The 20632-nt window shown below is 38.4% G+C and overlaps 2 protein-coding genes across 4 annotated transcripts in view; both read left to right on the forward strand.

Annotated features, from left to right (window-relative positions):
- Window positions 1-1660: 1660 nt before the first annotated feature.
- dnai2b (dynein, axonemal, intermediate chain 2b) lies at window positions 1661-13268 on the forward strand. Of its 3 annotated transcripts, none has more exons than XM_036571709.1 (13): window positions 1661-1771; window positions 2765-2955; window positions 3185-3346; window positions 4837-4958; window positions 5118-5260; window positions 5924-6037; window positions 6700-6839; window positions 7134-7256; window positions 7353-7576; window positions 8213-8348; window positions 8688-8834; window positions 10361-10615; window positions 12885-13268. In XM_036571709.1, exons 2-12 carry the CDS (start codon window positions 2773-2775, stop codon window positions 10613-10615), a joined length of 1749 nt encoding a protein of 582 aa, XP_036427602.1. In that variant the 5' UTR covers window positions 1661-1771; window positions 2765-2772; the 3' UTR covers window positions 12885-13268. The 3 variants fall into 3 exon arrangements, with proteins under 3 accessions (XP_036427602.1, XP_036427601.1, XP_036427603.1); XM_036571708.1 differs by having other exon boundaries at window positions 10361-10594; XM_036571710.1 differs by lacking the exons at window positions 1661-1771; window positions 2765-2955 and having other exon boundaries at window positions 3253-3346; window positions 4814-4958; window positions 10361-10594.
- Window positions 13269-15041: 1773 nt separating this feature from the next.
- The window catches only part of kif19 (kinesin family member 19), a 58243-nt gene continuing 52652 nt past the window's right edge, over window positions 15042-20632 (forward strand). Inside the window, exons 1-2 of the mRNA XM_036572465.1 lie at window positions 15042-15450; window positions 17252-17332. Coding sequence (XP_036428358.1) covers window positions 15412-15450; window positions 17252-17332 — 120 coding nt within the window. The 5' untranslated portion in view covers window positions 15042-15411. The remainder of the gene's footprint in view (window positions 15451-17251; window positions 17333-20632) is intronic.

The following is a 20632-nucleotide window of genomic DNA, read 5'->3' on the forward strand; positions in this document are numbered from 1 at the left end:
TGTGAATGGAAAAACAGGTAAGTCTCAAAGGAGTGACTCACGTCACCCTGGAGCTGAGGTCAGAGTGGCTTTTGATACAAAATCATGAGCTGTTTTGAACCCATCTGTCCATCTTTTGTTACCAACACTTATAGTTCTTTACTGACTGACCTCTCAGCAATACCTTTTAAAGCAGACTATGAATGACTGAAGGTAAGATTTAAGGTTTACTCATCTAAAGCACATTTACAAATGTGATCTAATGCAAAACCTTAAATCTAAACATTAAAATTGGCTCTATAATGTTTAGATACATTTATCCCGCCTTAGGCCTTTCTCTCTTTCTTGAGGAGTCAGGCATGGATGACAGTAAGTGTGTAACCAAGTGAGTGGCCTCCTGGTTGACCTCACAGGATGAGTCCACCTGGTTGACTGTGTCTCTGCAGTTATGCAGTACAGGCTGACTGCACCAGATGGGTGCGATAGGAGTTAGAGCAAAGCTACTTAAGCTGTACTGCTTGGATTAGTTCTTACGCCTGTAGTTTGACCTCTTAGCTATTTGATTTTACCCTAATTGTTCATTTATAGCTCACTTTTGGTCCTGACGGTGTAGAGATTAAACATTTCTAAGAATTTTAATATACAAGTAAGTGGCTGTAGACATCACTCCTGGGCACAGACGCAGTCTTCGAAGATTGATGCCAGTTGCGAGGAGACTGCAATTTCCATGACTGTTTTCAGCCTGAGGGAACAGTGTGGAAGAACGCAGAACTTGATAGCTGACAGCTGCATTCTCAAACTGATCAAAATACAGACACAGACACAGTCTCTGCTGACAGAAACCCTGTCAAGACAACCTAGGTCTAAAATCATGAAGTAGCTACATGGAATATAGGGAGAAGAGGCCTGGAGAAGGATGTGGAGTGGCAGGGGTTCAAGAGAGAAAAGCAGACACTGAAAGAGGGCATTTGCTTAAATGCTGAAAGACTAAAATGATCACATTATCGAATTTAAATTCAATAATAAAATGTGCAAAATGTCAGGTGCTGTTCCGACAGGTGTTAGGTCACCAGTGTTAGAGCCCCATCTACTGTTGCTGTCTAGTGTTCATTTTTTCACACTGGTAACGAGGGGTAAAGTTCATCGACTTAACAACTGCTAGTAAGATTTCCATACCTCAGTGACAGATAATCATAGGTGCACTTTACCAGATAGTCCAGTAAAAACTACACAGCACATTTATAATGTTTGTAGTTCTGATTGAATTCAGCTGATGTTGATCCCAAGTTTTACTCTAAAACTAGAACAGCCCAGTTAAATAGAGCTAAACCAAAACAAACCAACAGTAGCCACATTTAACCTGTTAATATATTCAACCACACCGGAGACAGATAGACAGACAGACAGATAGACAGACAGACCGATAGATAGGTGTGTTGTACTTTTAAAAACTGCATTGTCGATTTGAAGCTTCAACCTGTTAATATATTCAACCACACTGGAGACAGACAGACAGACAGACAGACGTCTGGTGTCTTATACCTATTATATAAATTATTTTAAGTGATTTTTATTAAATACTTTACTATTTAGCTCTAAAAGTCAGTTGAGCTGTAAAACCGTTTTCATTTCAGGCGATGTGCTCTGTTGTGTTTGCAGGCTTCAGTGATGTCCGGTTGGGGGCGGGGTCTGTTGCTGTGATACGGTAAACTCATGAGTCCGATATGAGGCAGCAGCAAGAACTCGAGAAAACCTCAAACTAGAAAAAGAGTTTTCAGTGTTAGAAATTGAGGTAAGTGTTTCACAGCATAGACTTTATTCCTTCAGTGGATTGAGAACCATTACAAGTCCTGCTCACAGTGTGGTAAGCTCACTGAACCTACTTAGTGATAGCTAGCTAACATAATGCTAACTTACAGCATCAGATGTGTAATGTCAGTTGGCTAGGTTAGCTCGCTAGCTAACAGTAATGGCAGAATGCGTGTAGCTTCTGCAGTACCGTTAGCATTAGTTTTCTAGATCATTTCGGAAATCCTTTAAAACAACGGTCGCTGTTTGAAGCCTGGAGAAGTCGTATTCCCGTCTGCTTTGCAACAAATAATCCGGCGCTCTGTGTTTTTAAACTTATTTTTTTAGTAACTTAAATTAGCATACTAGGTTTTGATAAGCTTACTCCACACATTTGCTTCGTGAAACACTTTAAGGAAAATTCCACACGTGTTTTAACGTTTCTGCATAATTCAATGATAAAGATGTAAACAAAGTCTGAGTGATTTGATATGACATGGTGCATTGTAGATTTCTTTGCAGTGGTAGTGATAGAAACCAAGGATCACAGTGTTTACAGCACAAATATATTTTATATTATTTTATTTACTATCTAAAATGACCAATAAACCAACACTTCTTCAAGAACCATAGTAAAGGCAATGGTTCTTTAGAAGGTTTTTTAGATTTAGAAGCATTAGTTCTGTATAGAACTTTGGGTACTATTTTGCCTAACAGAGCCCTACATGTACTACTCCTCTATGAATATGTTTTAAAAATGTATTTCAGACAAAAGGTTTTACCTATTTTGGGGGCATTAAACTCTTTGGACGTCTGGTTCTTATCATCACCACTGTGAATAAATATTACTTGGAAAGTTAGTGTAAAACAGCATTTTACATCAAACTGCTCTAAATTACTTAGTCTGCACCTTTTAATGCAGAAAAAGTGGTGGAATTCCCGTTACTGATAATAAAATCTTAAAATCCATCCAACTTTAATGAACTTTGCCTTGTAGACCACATCATGGAGATTGTGTATGTGTACACTAAGAAGCGGAGTGAGTTTGGCCGCCAGTGTAACTTCTCAGACAGGCCGGCTGAGCTGCATGTGGACATTCTGCCTGACCCCTCTCTGGCTGCCAACTTCATAGACAGGGATCCCTGCGATGTGCCCATACAGTGCACACAGGAAATGTCTGAGCATGAGGTTAGTATAAAAACATCATTCAGAGCACCATTCATAGCATCATTATACCATACCAGTCCCTCACAAGTCCACAACATAGATTTGAGAGCTCAAGCTCTATAGGAAGGATTCCACATGGATTGAAGAGCAGATCCTAGATTAGCACTCCCACTCTGAGATGCTAATTGAACCTGGGGCAATGGCAGTTTTATCAGCTGCTTATCTAATGCACAGTTGTAATCCTTTTTAGGTGAACACAGAGCGCATTGAGTATGAGACATGTGGGATAAACCATGTGGAAGGTGGGTGGCCAAAGGATATCAACCCCCAGGAAATGGAACAGACCATTCGCTTTAGGAAGAAAGTGGAGAAGGATGAGAACTATGTGAACACTATTATGCAGCTGGGGAGTGTGAGTGCCTTAGCAAAGACCAACACAAACACACAAGCACACATCACTGTATTTACCATGTACACCTTAATTTCAGGTCTATTTAATTAATTATTAATTGTCTATTAATTATTAATGCTTAAAGCTCAAAGTAGTGGGTTCAAAATAATTTTAAGACTGGGAGAATAATAGAAAATTATCAGAATGTGAGACTAAATTGAACCCTTTAATGTGTCAGACACAAGGCCCGTGGGCCACATCAGGCCCACAACACAATCCTATCCGGCCCGCAGAAGTATTTTCATTTTCTATTAATATTAGCCCACTGTGACCCTATCTGGACTAAGTGGTTAAAGATGATTATGATCATGATGATGATGATTAATATTAGCCCGATTTACAATGCACTGCACTACAGATTCTCGTACCCCAACAACAATCTATGGGACAGTGGTTACACTGTCTATTCTACACAGTTCCACCCAGTCATATCACCAAACACACTAGCTGCATTTCAGCTGCAGTTCAACCAACATAAACACCTAATGTTAGCTCAGCAGCTCAGAAACTGAGCCAAAAAATGAATGAACTTGTAGCAAAGAAAAGATGCCAAGTGTCTAGTTCAAGCAAATAGGCAGGTTTAAAAGACCGAGCTCCTGGGGACATTTAAATTTTGAGTATTTCTAGTATTCATGTCATATTTCAAGGTCTCTTTCAAGTGCCTGTATTTTACTGTTGACAATTTGATGTATTTTGAATAAACAATGACCAGTTCAGGTTTTAGCAAAATGTTAGTTAAAATGCAATAAAAACATGGGCGTTCTCTGGCCCTTTTATGGCCCTTTTAGTGGTTGAGTTTGACACCCCTGCTTTACGTGTTAATTTAAGTGCTTGAAATATGCTCTTGGAAAGAAAGTCAGAACTATTGTACTTGGCAAAAGGCCAATTTCCATTTATTTAATTCCCAGTTAAAACAATGATTAAGTACAGGTTACTACTTTTTTTAGAAGATATTTGCAGAGAGGTTAGATATAAGATAATCCAATTCAATGAGAAAGGGGAAAGTCAAAAAAGGAAATGAGTTAAAAAAACAGGAATTTCCAAAACTGGAATGTTTGCGATTACTTGGATCATGTGAAGTAGAAAATACACCCAACATCTAAGACTGAACTGTACAGGTGTGGAAAAATATCCCTGCAGATTTCTTTGAAAAACTGAAAGTAAGTTTCCTGAAGTGAATGGAATCTGTAATAAAAGCAAAAAGTGGACACTAAATTCTGAAACATTGACATATTTAGTTGTTTTTCTGTTATTGTAACTTCATTTAAATATATATTCTCTGTTTTTTTCCTAATGCGAAAAATTAATAACTTGTACTTAATCGCCATTTTGACTGGAAATTAGATGAATGAAGGGTGGTCTCTGATTTTGCTCAGTACTGTGTATGAAAGTGGAACTGATCGGTTTCCTGGGATTTCTCCATCTCAGGCCTGTGTTTCTCTTTACTGTAGCACATGGAGCATTGCATCAGACAAAACAATGCCATTGATATCTATCAGGAGTACTTTGAGGAGGAGGAAGTAGTGGAGGAGACAGAGGAACAGCCCTCTGCCAAAACCATCAATGTGTTCAGGTGACCCTTCTGACAAATTTGACAACTTTATAATTGAAAGAATAGTGCTAATAGAGATAAGCTAATCTGGGTAGATCCCAGGTGAGTTGTACAACATGAGAGGTATGATTTAAAGAGCAGGTAATCCTCTATTTTTCTTCTGATCTTGTCTACATTCAGAGACCCTAATGAGGTGAAACGCACTGCCACCAGCCTGTCTTGGCACCCTGATGGTAGTCATAAGCTGGCTGTGGCTTATTCCTCTCTGGAGTTCCAGAAAGTCACCAAAGACATGAGTTATGATTCCTACATCTGGGACATTGGCATGTATTTCAATTTTTTCTACTTGTTTCTTGCATTTTATTTTTTCCTTTGTGGGCCTCTTAAAACACTTGTGTGGTCTTATGTACTATTTTCCAACATCTCTTTATTCGTTAGAATTAAACAGGTTGTTTTTGTTGTTGTGCTTTGAAGACTGACATACTGTTTCAAATGGCTGCTCTGTATTGTGCCTCATTCAAAAAGCAGTCCAGGTTGAAACACTCCTTATAACTTCAGTATGGATGGGTGGGGCTAAACTGCTGTAGGCTGAATAGCCATACATATAATTGAACTGTTTTTTCAACATCACCAAAACAATAAATTCAAAATGGGCTGTTTTTGCAGGTGAGTTTCTATATATATTGACTGCATTGACTAGGGAGTGAACAGTACATTTTGAGTGTTAACATAGTATATGAAACGCTTATATATTAAAAAAAAATATAATATTTGAGTAAAGTGGTTTTTTTTTGTGATATGGGCCTGTACATGCATACATCAAAACAAAACAAACTGATTAGTTTCAGTACCGCAGTATGCATAACTTCCATCCCTGTTTACTCTGCCTAACATAATCAAGCTCTAAAAATTGTATCAGTTAATTTTGTACATTTTAACATGCAGGTGATGTTTTTATGCTCTTCTTTTTGTATTGTCTCATACAGAAAACCCCAATAAACCTGAGATGACCCTGAAACCTGTCTCTCCACTTGTTTGTCTGGAATATAACTCCAAAGACTCACACATTCTAGTTGGAGGAAGCTACAATGGACAAATAGGTAGACAGAAACTATCACCTATTTACTGTGCAAGAAGTCTTTTTGTTTTTATCATATCCGAGAGACTGCTTCCTCCTCACTGGCATATCCATTACTTAATGGCTGGGCGTACCACTGGCAACTTTAGTTTACTTATCTTAATTGTGATGCCTTATGTGACTTTTTCTCGGCTGCCCTGTGTGTCTTAAGCACTCTCACTTCTCAGAGAATAGCAGTTAATGGAAAATGTTCTTCTTTCTGTCAGCAATTAGTATAAAAGGGCATTACTTGTGCAAGCTCATTAAATGGCATCAGATATGTGAGGGACTTGAAGGACAGTGCCTGTCAAGCACAGAAATGCTAAAGGACACATTCCGGTGCAAAGCTAATTGAGGTTTGGTGTGTCACATGTTCTAAAATAGTTTGTAAAATGTAGCTTTTTTCTATCTAAGTGTGTCTAAATGGCTTCTGTTCTCACAGTCAAGTATAATTATGGTATAATTATGATAGAAATGTATCAAACGAGTTTTTCTGCAAAAAAAAGAATAACTTGCTAAACTTCTTTATATTCAGATCTCTAGTTTGTCCTGAGTGTGTTTAAACTTTAGAACACTCTCCCGGTCTTCAATCCTAAATACAAATGTGTGTCTCAAAGCATAACTGAGTGTCTGGCATCTTTGCAGCCTACTGGGATACACGGAAAGGCAGCCAGCCAGTTGAGATGTCCACCATTGAGCACAGCCATAGAGACCCAGTCTATAAGGTCATCTGGCTGCAGTCAAAGACAGGCACAGACTTCTTCTCAGCTTCCACGGATGGTCAGGTCAGTGTACAGGACAGAGAACTGTAATGTGGGAAGTGATTGCACTCTCCTCTCCTGTAAACGTGTTTTTGATTTTCAGTACATGCTTTTAACAGTAGTTAAACTTAAATCATTATTTAGCTAAAACCTACAATAGTTAAACTTAAATCATTATTTAGCTAAAGCCTACTCATACGTAACATGTTTATATTTTGATAAACATGAATATTGTTTCTTACTTTCTTAATTGACTAACAGTGAAAGCATTACTCATACATTTCCAAAAGAAGTTGTAGATGTTGTATATTGTATCAGGTGCTGTGGTGGGACATTCGGAAAATGAGCGAGCCCACAGAAAGACTGGTGCTGGACCCTACCAAGGAGGGGAAACTGGAAAATGCACTGGGGGCCATTTCACTGGAGTTTGAAACCACCATGGTAAGAAAACACCTCAGGATCAGAACAATTGATTTTTTCTTTTTCAGGTTAAGGCACTATGAATTGAACCCTAAAGGCTTCACTTTTCTTTACCAGCCCACAAAGTTCATGGTTGGGACTGAACAGGGGCTGGTGGTCTCATGTAACCGTAAAGCAAAAACTCCGGCTGAGAAGATAGTATGCACATACAGTGGCCATCATGGGCCCATCTATGCCCTTCAGAGGAACCCCTTCTTCCCCAAGAACTTTCTGACCGTGGCTGACTGGACAGCCCGCATCTGGTCTGAGGACATTAGAGAATCTTCCATCATGTGGACCAAGTAAGGATATAAAGTACTAATCAAACTGCTGAGTGTTGGGGTCCTGCAGAGTGTAGTTCCAAAAGTAAACCAGCAAAGCCAATTATCCTTAAAAGGTGGTTCTTCAAATGTTCTTCAGTAAAGGGCAATGGTTTTGTGTAGACCCATGACAATGTAAATAATAATTTAAATGCATACATGTTTCTAAATGGTTTTATGCATGGTTAAATGGTTCTTCTCTATGATGGAGAACCTGTTGTATGTGGTCCTTCAAAGATGTCTGAGGTTCTTTAAAGATATATATATTTATATGTATCTCACCAAAACGTTGTATAACATTTTTTCTGTTTGCTTGCTATCTAATCTAAATTAAAGTGCATCTAAAATATTATCTATAAGGATATTATTTTTGACAGGATATTATTTATTATTATTGCCATATTCTGTATCCAGGCTAAATAACAGTTTACTGCCATGCTTCCTGTTTTCTATGGTAGATTACAGATTAATTGATTTGAAATCGTTTATAAATAGTAATGTTTTGGACAGACATAATACACAAGTGTAGCAAGCAACTACATGTGTAACTGAAATGTTACAGATTTCAGTCTATTTGGAACAAATCATGTGTTTCTGTTTCTGTGTCTATGTTTGCAGATACCACACGGCCTCCCTGTCAGATGGATGTTGGAGCCCTGTTAGACCTTCTGTCTTCTTTACTGTCAAAATGGACGGCACGTTAGATGTATGGGACTTCCTGTTCAAGCAGAACGACCCCACACTCAGTCTAAAAGTACGCTCCTATATAAGTCCTATAAGTCCTCCTAATCCAAAGGTGTATTAAACAATTCTTTGCATATTAACATTATTCGAAATTTGTGTATTCTGTGGTTATGTTATTAAGTTCTATGAGATTTTTCACTAATATTACTGTTGTCTTATTCAGTAAACCACAGATTCCTAATTCTGGTCCCAGAGTATTTCCTGTCCTGAACATTTTCAGTAAGGAGTTGTTTATGAGCTGTTAATCAGTTGGATCAGGCATGTTGGAAGCTAAGAAAACAGGGCTACTCCAGGACCAATTCTGAAGTATTGGATTGGATGTTAAATAAGTTTGCTTTGGTTATGTTAGGTGTGTGATGAGGCTCTGTACAGCATACGGGTGCAGGATAATGGGCGTTTTCTGGCCTGCGGCTCACAGCTGGGCACTGCCACGCTGTTGGAGATATCCTCAGGCCTTTGCACGCTGCAGAAAAATGAGAAAGCGCTGGCTGCAATGGTGAGACACACACACAAATACACAAATAAATACAACTTCAGGATCAACAGTCAACAGTTTAAAAAAAGTATGTACCATCGGTGTAAAGAAAACCTTGTATCTCTGAAACTTTTTAAGCGAAGGAAAGAACATTCTAAATATCTGACTTTAAAAAATGTGAAAAATCATTTCATCATAAAATGTTTACAGAATGTAAAGGGCAGCTGGTGTAAAGTGAACAGTGTAGGAATTACAGCCATTTTCATACATAGCCCCCCATTTCTAGGGGTTCAAACGTAGTTGGACAATTACCTGTTCAGCTTGTTCAGCCTGCAAAATGTGTTTTATTCCATCATTTAATACTTAGAAGTTAGTATATAAAAAGGTCTCGAGTTGATTGCAAGTGTGGCATTTACATTTGGAATCTGTTGCTGTTGAAGTCCAAAGAGCTGGAAGTGACGCTACGCATCATTAGGCTGAAAAAAAAAAACATCAGAGAGTGGCTGAATTTGGGTGCAAGAAACACTGCACTAGTGAGTTCGGGAACACCAGAAGGCCCAGAAGACAACTGTGCCAGACAACAGAATTCTTTCCTGGTACATTGGCCAGATCAGGAGTACCTAGAACAGGGGTATCAAACTCAACTGCTAAAAGGGCCATACTAAAAAATTTCAACAAATCCATGGGTCAGAGAACGCCTTTGTTTTATTTTTAATTAACATTTTGCTATAAACTGAACTGACCGTTTGTTTATTCAAAATATGCACAAACTTCAGCAGTGAAATATAGGCGCTTGTAGTAGACATTGAAATATTACAGAAATACTTGAAATTGGGCCAGATATGATTGTGTTGGGCCTTGTGTTTGACGTATGGGCTCTAGAAGGTAGGCCTATATGTGTCAGAGTCAACCATCAGGACTTCACCAGAGCAAACACAGAGCATTTACCACCAGATATAAAACACTGGTAAACCTCAAAAACACGAAAACCAGATCAGAGTTTGACAGAAAAACATAAAAAAAAAGCCTGAACAGTTCTGGACAACGTCTTGTGGACAGATGAAACAAACACTTGATGTTTGTACCAGAATGATGGGAAGTGCCAGAAGTGAACAATGGCCCGAAGTATACTGTGAAAGCAACCCAAGACTTTTTTAACGCAAAGAAGTTGATTGTTCTGCAACGGTCAGGTCAATCATCTGACTTCAATCAATGCATTTCACTTACTCAAAGCAAAACTCATGGTAAAATGCCCCAAGAAGCAGCAGGAACTGAAGAAACCCAGTGTCTGGTGATGTCTGTGGGTTCCAGACTTCAAGAAAGGATTGACTGCAAAAGATGAAATGTATTAAAAAAAGAGGCAGGGAGGCTGGCAGTGTATGAAGATAGTTGTAATTCCTGCACTGTTCACAAGATATGGATGTAAATAGCCTCAAATAAAAACTGAGAGTCTGCACTTTTAGCCCATATTCATTGTTTAATTTCAATTCCAATATGCAGAGGCAAGGTATAAATGTGTTAGTGTATGTGTTTGTTTGTGATGTCAGATGTTTGAACGGGAGACAAAGCGGGAGAAGATTCTGGAGGCTCGTCATAGAGAGATGCGACTTAAGGAGCGCAGCCGCTCGGAGCAGAGCAAAGAGGACGAGGCCAAAGAGGGAGAGGGAGAGGAGAGTTCTGAGGAGCTGGTGGCCCGCGTAGAGAAAGAGTTCTACGAGATGATGGAGGCAGAGATGAAGAATAGAGGGAAAGATGAGAAAAAAGAGAAAGAGCTAGATAAGGTCAGGAACGGGGAATGTTAAGTAAGTGCACAAGGGGTATAAAAGCAAATCCAGCTCTGTTAACTTAATGAAAATGTCTTCATTTGTTTAAAAAATGATTTCATGTAACATGATAAGCTTTTCTCAGACATACACTCTTTAAAATAAAGGTGCTAAAAAAGTTTTGAGAAATGGCTCCTTGGTTCCTTAAAGAACCTTTCAGCTGATGATTCTTTGAAGAAAAAAATGTAAGTCAGATCTGTGAAGAACTTTTTTACAGTTTAAAGAACTTCAGCATAATGTAAAGGTTTTATACCAATTGAATGTTTTTCCTAGAACAACATGTCCAGGCCAAGAACCATTAAGGAATCATTATTTCTAAGAATGTATCTTGGGTGTCATCAATACTTCTACAACTGCATGTTACTTCAAAAAGAGAAGAGGTTTTAGAAATCTAAATTTCTGCATACATGTTTAAGATGGTTAAGTAACCAATATGATTTAGAGCAGTTTGGTATGAAATCCATTGTAGAGAAACTTAGTCAGAATTGTTTACAGTGGAGGTGATGGGAACTAGATTTCTGAAATATTTAGTGCCTCTCCTACAGACAGTCATTACATAAGATGGTTAAAATAGGCTGCCTGATGACTAAGACATTGTTTTACAGTGGTTTTAGGCCTGTCACAATTATTACATAATTGCCTAAACACAATTATTTGAGCTAATAGTGATTACCTTAGCTGATTGCCATTACTTTCCACAGTTGTTATCCTACACAATCATATGTTTATATTAGTTAGGTGTTTTCATTAGTTTGGTTGAGGCAAATACATGGAAAGAAAGTAGAAAACACTTTAATTGTAACACGATATGGATCTTACAAAAACAAAAATTCTGACTACAAAAGTGTTATGACACTTTTAAAGGGCAGTAATGGGTAATGTTTGTTTATTTGATGTTTGTCCATAACACCTTTAGACGGCAGTGGTGCATAATGTTTGTTTATTTGAGCTCAAGCTGTGTCTGTCATTAGTTGGGAGCAACTAAGTATCAATAGCAAGGACGTAAAATAGCAAATCGCATATATTTAGACTTGTACTTTTGTAAAGTAATTCAATTGTACATTTCAATTACAATATATGGCAGTTAATCGTCAGCTAAAATTTCACGATTCTGACAGACCTAGACAGTTTTGAGAAAAATAAATTTTGCCACAATATTTTAAATCCATTCATGGTGGAAAAGAACCCCAAAAAAACTTTTTTTTCAGATAATCCACTATTAATCCACAGTTTAAAACCTCAGAAAACCTGTATATGTTCACTGTTGATTTTGGATAGTAAATAAAATGTCTGTATTTGCATTATAAACATTGTGACCCCTGGTTCCAGTCACCAGGACTGTAAAGAAATAAGAGTCTGTCAGCTTCTCTACACTGAACAATTTCTCATCAAACAACTCTGATTGACTTTGTTTACATCTCAACAGTTTATTTAGGCAGAACGTTTGAATAATTGATAAAATTCCCCTGCTCAGTATTTTGACAGTATTTGATAGTGTTTCAGTACATTGTACATTTGGTACACTCGGAACAGTGGGATACATATAAAGTATGAAATTAATATGATATGATCATTTTTGCCATATTGTCCAGCCCCCTTTCGCACGTTAGGTAATTACCATGAAGTCAAGAAGAAATAAAGATCAGGTGACACATTGTCAAATAAGCATCATAGGCTATTCTGCAAAATACTGATCACTTAAATAGTTTCCTAGCCAGGAACTATGATATCTCATGGATAGAGGATTGTAATTCCTTTAAGAATAGTGGATAGGTTTTGTTCGATGGTACACCTGTCACCATCTCGCCTCTGCTGCCATGGTAACCTGTCAAATGTACACGCAGGGGTTTGTTTAGCTTTAACAGATTGCACCCTCTTTTGGTCCACTGCTCCATTAAGATAAGCCTCCTGTTCCCTATGTATAGTACCATGTGCTGACCTCTCACGTAAAGGCATTGTGTAAGACACAAGGAGAAAAAATCAGTAAACCCCACTTAGTCTTTACATGGTGTTTTATGTGGACTGTTTGTTGAAGACCAGCTGTGTGCATTTGGTTGCATAAGAACCTCTGCAATTACTGCAAAACACAAGTTTTGATCAGCAAATATTTACAGCACAACACAGTAACTAGAGTAGTCAGGAACCAGAATAGTGCCATTGCGTGTCAGTCATGTTGTACAACGGCTGAATTTATGGTCAGTCAAGTATTGTTCGATTTTTCTAAGCTGCTCTGTCTTTTGTTCCTCAGGAGAAGGGTGTGTGTGAGGAGAAGGAGTCGTGAGAAGAAGCTGCACCTGCACAACCTCGCCTCCTCTCAGCCACGCCGCGTTCTTAGAGACAAAGAGAAGAAACATTTTGTACACCGGAGCTCTCACTTGCCTCAAAAATCAACTGCAGAGCTTGCACAGTTATTTATGTTTACTAAGGCACAGTTGAAACTGCTGTTTCAAAAATGAAAATTGTGTTTTGCACATTTTTTTCTTCTATACATTCTGGTTTGTCTGCAGCAGCATTCTAGCATTAATTCAGGATCAGTTCAGGAGGTGCCTTCAGTTCAAAGGGTAAATTTATTATTTGAAAATTTCACACAAACATATATCATCACAAGTGAATTACAGTTTGAATTTCAACTCTTTAGCTGTACTGACAAAACTGAATTGAAAAACCTCAACACTGCTGCATTCAGGTTCAGTTTGCATCTTTATCCAAATATGCTTTCTGCAGAATTTGTCACATTTGTGTTTCCTAATAAATGCCAATAAAATCTGATGCAGGTGCCAATACAATTAATTGAAATAACCAGCACTTTACACAATGTTTTGATTTACATGGAAAGAAAAAAAACATATTATATCATTATTATTACTAAAAGTAAGTAAACTGTGACAATCGTTATTAAAGCAGTGAATCTCAGGAGACCACACATTACAGTTGTTTTCGAACAGGTAAGTGGAGTTGTTAGGCTTGATGTTAGCCAGCAGCCACCAACTCTTCTCCTTGATGAGTACCTTTCTACATCAGTGAACATCTAACATACTGCAATTAGGGTTCATACTCTTCAGCGTGGTCATTCTACGGCAACTCATCTACGGCTTGTCTGGTTGTGTCATAGATTTCGTTGAAAAAATTAAAGCAAAAAATTTAATTCATTCAACAATGCAAAATTTTAGAACTCCAAATAGTTTTTTTAATAATGAATTTTGTGCGTTTGCTCTAAATTGCATCTTTAACATTGAGTTTAACTGCTCACAAAATGACTGAGTGGAGCTGAAATATTTACTGGATATAAATACTGTAAACACAAACAGATAAACACTAAGAACAATATTTCAGCCTAAATCAACTGGTTTGAGTCCATAAGAGGTTAATGTTTTGAAAGATTTATGTCAACCTGTGCCATATTTCATAAAATGAATCTTTTCAGTCCATTATTAATGTAGTATTACTAAATTTCTAACAAATTTATGATTTTTTCATTTCTGCATGCCACATTTGAATCTACAGTATGAATTCAAATTGACAAAAACTAAATCAATTTTGTAGGCCTTTAGCTCTATATGTTCTCCAAAGAAACTAATTGTTTCCTTCAAACGTTTTTTCCGGAACAAAGAACAGTGATGTCTCATTAACATATAACACATTAACATATTACAGAGTGCTTTGACTCTGCTTTGATATTTTTTTATAACTATGAGGCGTTTGACTAAGACAAACAATTAATAACGCTGTCAACAGAAAAAACACTGAATTTCCAGTATAACCTCTGTGATGCTTGAGACAATCTGGATCTTTTTGAGGGTTAATGTATTTTTCTATTTCTTACTATTGTGCTCAGAATCTCTTACTGCAGCACCTAAGCGCACCCCTTTTTTCTAAAATTCTAACGCCTAATTTAATAATAAATAAAAAGGTCAGCGAGGGAGGTTGATAATTAGCTAATGATATGACCCAGGCGTATCAGAGCAGTTAAAAACCACTATGCTGCGCAGAGTGCAGCAGTGCAGCCCCCGCGTCATTAAAGCCGGTATCCAGCAGGTGGAGCCGAAACCACGAAGTCGTCGTCGAGTACCTGTTATTTTTTCCCCACCCGCATTCCGGAAAACTCCGCCTCCTGGGAGGAGAGTGTCGGAATACGGGTGAGAGAAAAGGCTGCATCAAAACCAGATACTGCACTACTACACTAATGAATGGACTAATGACGATGTACTGTGCTTAACATACTATTTAGTGCGGTAGAATGCGATTTGGGACGCAGACACAAATACACTCTATTGGTAGTTAGCCAATCCTAGCGCAGGTGACCGTATCCTTCTAGCCAACCCTAGCGCAGAAGGGCGGGGCTTGTCGGAATACGGGCGGGATAAAAACAAAACAACGCTACCTGGGACTCGATAGGACCCAGCCACCTTTAAATGACGCCTCGTCTATATGAGAATGGCGGAGAACAGCGTTTGGCAGGCTTACACTTTACCGCTGATCTCTAAGGGGACAGGACACAACACACAGCTACTCACGGCGAATGGAGGACGCTGAGGAGAGCGGTCAGGTTCATGGAGCTTCTTCTTAGACTTAGAGGGCATTAGTCTGTACTCTCTGAACGGCATTTTACTCAGACTACAAACGCATCTGCTCCGTTTGGCTGGTAACGGTAGAATTTTTGGCGTGTCGGCGGAGCGCCGTGTGAGCCATGGTGACACTGCCGAGAACATTTAGCGTGACGTTCCCGTAAGACTTAAACATACTAGTTCGCAGATATTAGCGAGTTTCTGTCTGTCATGAAGGATACCGGAGAATCCAAGGACCACCAGCTTACAGTGAGTAACTGCTTCTATAGACGAATAGCCTAGCTTGTCATGAGTGTAAGTTTTCCTCAGATGACGTAACTGTTTTGCTCAATTTAACGTTTGTTATTTCCTACATAGTATTACGAGGGTTGGGCAAAATACTTAGAAAAATTAGTAATGGCTAAATACTGAATACACTGTCCTAAATGTATTCAGTAATGTCTTCCGTTACAACACGTTACAAAGTAACGTATTCAGAATGTACTTAGAATACATTCTGAATACATACAGATAAGGCACATGGGAGAAACACATTAGGTCTCATTCACCAATATCACCAATAAGCTTTTTCTTATTTCTTTTCTTGAGAAAGGTCCTAAGAAAAAGTCAAATTGTCAGATTCATGACTTTTTCTTAAACCACATAATTATTTGCACCTTTGTGCTCTTGAGTGTGTGTGGATTCTGTTCTTACTTAAGAACAAATCCCAAATAAGAAAACACTGGTGACTGTCAGGTTCTTTGTGAAAACTGCAGAAGTGGGTTTTAAAAAGAAATATCTTCTTAAAAACGGTTGGTGAATGAAGCCCATTGATTTATCAGTCCACTCAGGCTTTAGCAGAGCTCAGTAACACTGAGATTAATAACTGATCATCACATTGATTTATCAGTCCACTCAGGCTTTAGCAGAGCTCAGTAACACTGAGAGTAGTAACTAATCGTCATATTGATTTATCAGTCCACTCAGGCTTTAGCAGGATCAGTGTAAAGAAGCCATTAATTGAATTTTAGAATTTGTCTAATGAGCATGTTTGCTACATGCTGTGCGCCAGTTCTAAAATAGCTGATGAACAAGCACTGATGGTGTTTTTTTGAAGGTTGTATGTTTTTTTATTTTAGTGATGTAAGTATTCTAAAAGTATTCTCAAATTATTAAAAGTAACTGTATTCTTAATACTGCCTTTACAAAATGGACTGAATACAGACACTTCATTTTTGTATTCTGAATATGTATTCCCAATAATTGTATTCTGTTATATCCCAACCATGTGTATTACAAGGTAATTATGTAAGTCTTAGTAATAACTGTTAAGTTCGACTATGTAGTCTTTGTCATAGTTAAAAGATTTATAGTATGTTCTTCTGAAAAGTTTGCCAACATCAAAGTCACTCACTTTGTAGGTTATTGTAAATCCACATGGAAGCTTTTTTTTCTCTACTCTGTTTTCTCATCTGTCTTATTCTGAAAAGTCAAAAGTAAGTTTGACCACCATGGGTTTTATCTTTGTAGCCGGAGAATTTAGTGCTGGATTTACAGTGATATTTTTTCTCAGAGCTGAATAATTCACATGGCCAGTTCCAGTTCCCTTGCTCTTCTTCCTGTGTAGCAGCCTTGAACTGGAGCAGCCATCAGTCATAGCAGTGCCTTTGAACTGGTAGTTACAATGCTGAGGTAGTGTAGGCTAACTAAATGAGCACCCCACCTGGGCACTCTACTGGCCTGGTAGCAGAATGATTGGTTTTTAAAGCAGGGTAGCCCAAAGCAGGCAACCCTTCAAAAGTGGCTCGCTTTTGGATCATGCCCTCAAAAGTAGATTGCTCCTACGCAGGAAGTAAATTACTCATCATGACTCATTAATCAGCTCAGAACGGCATATTTCAGTGTGATGCTCAAATAATATTCATGCTTTTGAGATGTGCTTCAGTATTTCTTCCGAGTTATTTTGTCTAGGTGTAGCTTAGTTACTTGGGTCTTAAAAAATAGTCCAGGAATTGGTACCTTTATCCCCCTGTTCTGAAGAAGGCTGTCTCTGTGCTTGCCTGTTTCTCAGGTGGCCTTGCGAATCCGGCCTCTGAGCGATGTAGAACTGGAGGAAGCGGCCACAATAGTGGCCCACAGAGTGGACGACCAGGTGAGAGTTTGACTTCATCATGCAGGTGTGAGAGATAAATAGATAGTATTTGGTTCTTTTCATGTGTACATCATGTATAAGAAACAGTACATAACAAAACATTTTTCGAAATTTCCGTCAACTGTTTATATTTGGATACCATATGTAATGGTTAGGTGTTTCTTGGCCAGCTGGGTGTCATTGAATCACTAGGGCATGTACAAGAGAGCTAACAAAAGGTTAAGGGTTCACTCTAGATGTATCTTTAATATGTGGGTGTCACTGTTGCCTCTCAATGCCAATGTCAGTGCCAGTGATGCAGGCAGACATAGACAAAGCATTAGGCATCAAAATCAACTGGTCAGCATCAACGTACTGGTGAGCTTAGCAGTAGCAAACAACCTGGAAGAGCATGTCAGATCACAGTAGTGGATGACCAAGGAGCTCTTTTAATCAAGAATGTTGAACAGAGCAAGAGAACTACTTAGGATGTAGGCATGGATGTGTTCAAGACCACCATACAGAGAAGAATGCACCAGCATGAGGTCACCACAGGATGCAAACCACTGGTGAACATTAAGGACTGAAAGGCCAGGTTACAGTTTGCTGAAAAGTAGGTAAAACGTTCTGGTACAATTTTCAGTAAATGAGATGAAGAATGACACATGAAACATGTTGGGACAGATGTGTATGGCTTCCAGTAAATCTAACTCATTTGACTTTATTGATGATGTAACAGGACGGATTCTGAAGTCTATTGGAGTATCATAAATATTAAGTGCTCGGACTCCCCTAAAAATCTTTGGGGGTCACTTCAACCTGCAATAGGACAGTGTTGTGAAACATGCTGCTAAAGTGACGATAGAGTTTTTCAAGGCCAAAAATTGGAATGTTCTCAACTGGCCAAGTCAGTCTTGCAACCTGAATTCCACTAATATGTTTAGTTCACTTAGTAAAGAAAAAACTGAATGCAAACTTCCCCTGAAACAGTCTGTGGAGATGCAGACCTCAGGAAGTCATTGATTGCAATAAGTACATAATCAATCAGCAACGTAGTGCTGGAACACAGCAAAACAACCAAACTTCTACAACCGTCTAATTATTTACGGAGAGAATGGTGTATTATATCTGTTCATTAGTGGCCCACTCATACTGCCTAGAAGCCTCCTTCATTCTGCTCACTTAGCATGCACATCACTGAATTCATTAAGTTGTTATAAGGCAGTCAAGAACATGACGCAGCACTTATCTACTGTGGCGCTACATTCACATGTTGCTGAGTATGAGAGCTTCTGATGGCAGTGTATATTCTGCTGAAGTGAAGGGCTAGTGATGGGTTATTTTTCGTGGGCAAATTCTCTTTTATGCTGTATTTCATTGTCATATATGTGTTGTAGCGCCACAGTAGATAGGTGCTGCATCATGTTCTTGACTGCCTTATAACAACTTAATGAATTCAGTGATGTGCATGCTAAGTGAGCAGAATGAAGGAGGCTTCTAGGCAGTATGAGTGGGCCACTAATGAACAGATATAATACACCATTCTCTCCGTAAATAATTAGACGGTTGTAGAAGTTTGGTTGTTTTGCTGTGTTCCAGCACTACATTGCTGATTGATTATGTGCTCATTGCAATCAATGACTTCCTGAGGTCTGCATCTCCACAGACTGTTTCAGGGGAAGTTTGCATTCAGTTTTTTCTTTATTAAGTGAACTAAATATATTAGTGGAATTCAGGTTGCAAGATTGACTTGGCCAGTTGAGAACGTTTATTCTTTTCTGAGAACATGCAGTCAGTACAAGGACCAACACAACTCAAGGAGTGGCAGAGTGATACATATTGATATTCTGAAAGTTATGTTGATCCCGAAGCTCACACTGTAAAACAGCACAAGATTGAGTACAATTCTCAGAAAAGAATAAACCCACAGTCCAGCTGTTTAGCAGGCTGTGTGAGGCTATTTGAAGACTAGAACTGGTGCTTTTAACACATGAACACAGGCTGTGTAAAGTGTCTCCAGTGTCTTATTGTCTTGGGCCATGATGCTTATTGGTGGTCAGTGCGGATTTTTGCCTGTGTTAGTGGAATGAGGAGGGCAGGGTTAGCTACTCTGGGTCTCTTGGGTCTGAGATATTATTAAGCTGTGCTCTGAGACTTAGCCCATTCATATTGGTGTAATCACTTAGACCTGTTCCACTATTGCAGCTGATGATGACAGTGGTGATTATGATGATGCTGTGAAAGTAATTGCTCATGCGTAAATCCTGTTGCTATGTTATTTCTGATCTTATGGTTAGACAGTGCCATACAGTACTTTTTTTAGAGGGAATACATGCAGCATTTTCTCAGCTCTGGTTCTACTGTACCCTGCCCTGCACATTTTGATGTTTTCTCCAACACGTGATCAAACGAATAAGCTAATTAACCCCTTACATCAGCCTGAAGTTTTATTACACACTTCTATAACCACAGAATAGATGAGCCAGTTTAGTAAGCCTTAGTATGTAATAAGCCTGGGATTTTAAGGGGATAATAAGCCCTAGTTGAAGTGGGCGTGTGAGTAGGTTAAACACTACAGTGAGCAGGGCAGGGGCTCCTCAGGACCAGGGCTGGAAACCAATATTCAGTCGTATGCAAATGTTTGGGCACCCTGGCCAAATGACATGTTTTATTGATTTTCTAAATGATAATAAGTTAACACATCATCTACAGGGACTTAAATTTGACTTCCTGCAAATTTTAGTGGACACTTTATTTATTTGTTGAGTTTTGACATGTTGAAAAAAAAATAAAACATAAAATATAAAATGTGCCGTAAGTTTTACAATTTCACATTTTTTTGATTCATTTTTTCCAGCATGTTCAGCAAAAATTCAGAAAATAAACTCAAACTTTTGCATACAACGATATTCCTATTAATTGAAGCTCCAGTTATAAGCTGGTAAAATAGCACCATGATTGTCCCTGTGTTTACTAAGAAAATGTGCAGTAAATAAATAAATACAGCAGTTTCCCATAATGGCCATTCCATCAGTGGAATGGAAATCAACTCAGATATTTTTAATACATATAATCAAGTAAAATATTTACTTTGTAACTCTGATTATCTAGGACACTGTTGTCTCTCTGTTTTTGTGAAGGTTGTGACTCTGTGTTGAGCTGCTAGCGAGCAATGAGGGGCGATAGTGGAGAGGTGAGAAGCCCCAGCTGTGAAAACAATTAATGCCTCTCCACAGAGAAAGGTGTGCTGAAAGTGTTAAACTCTAAAAAATAGCTTTTAAACACAATAAAAACTGTTATAAATGTTGATTTGCTCACACA

The sequence above is a fragment of the Colossoma macropomum genome, unplaced genomic scaffold, assembly GCF_904425465.1.
Source record: "Colossoma macropomum unplaced genomic scaffold, Colossoma_macropomum, whole genome shotgun sequence".
In the NCBI taxonomy this organism is placed as follows: Eukaryota; Metazoa; Chordata; class Actinopteri; order Characiformes; family Serrasalmidae; genus Colossoma; species Colossoma macropomum.

Bases quoted from the DNA above. Each gene is read 5' to 3' on its own strand.
- dnai2b (XM_036571708.1), top strand. From the start codon at position 2,773: ATGGAGATTGTGTATGTGTACACTAAGAAGCGGAGTGAGTTTGGCCGC. The intron at 6,038-6,699 runs GTAGACAGAAAC...GCATCTTTGCAG, and splicing joins AAGCTACAATGGACAAATAG to CCTACTGGGATACACGGAAA. The intron at 7,577-8,212 runs GTAAGGATATAA...CTATGTTTGCAG, and splicing joins TCTTCCATCATGTGGACCAA to ATACCACACGGCCTCCCTGT.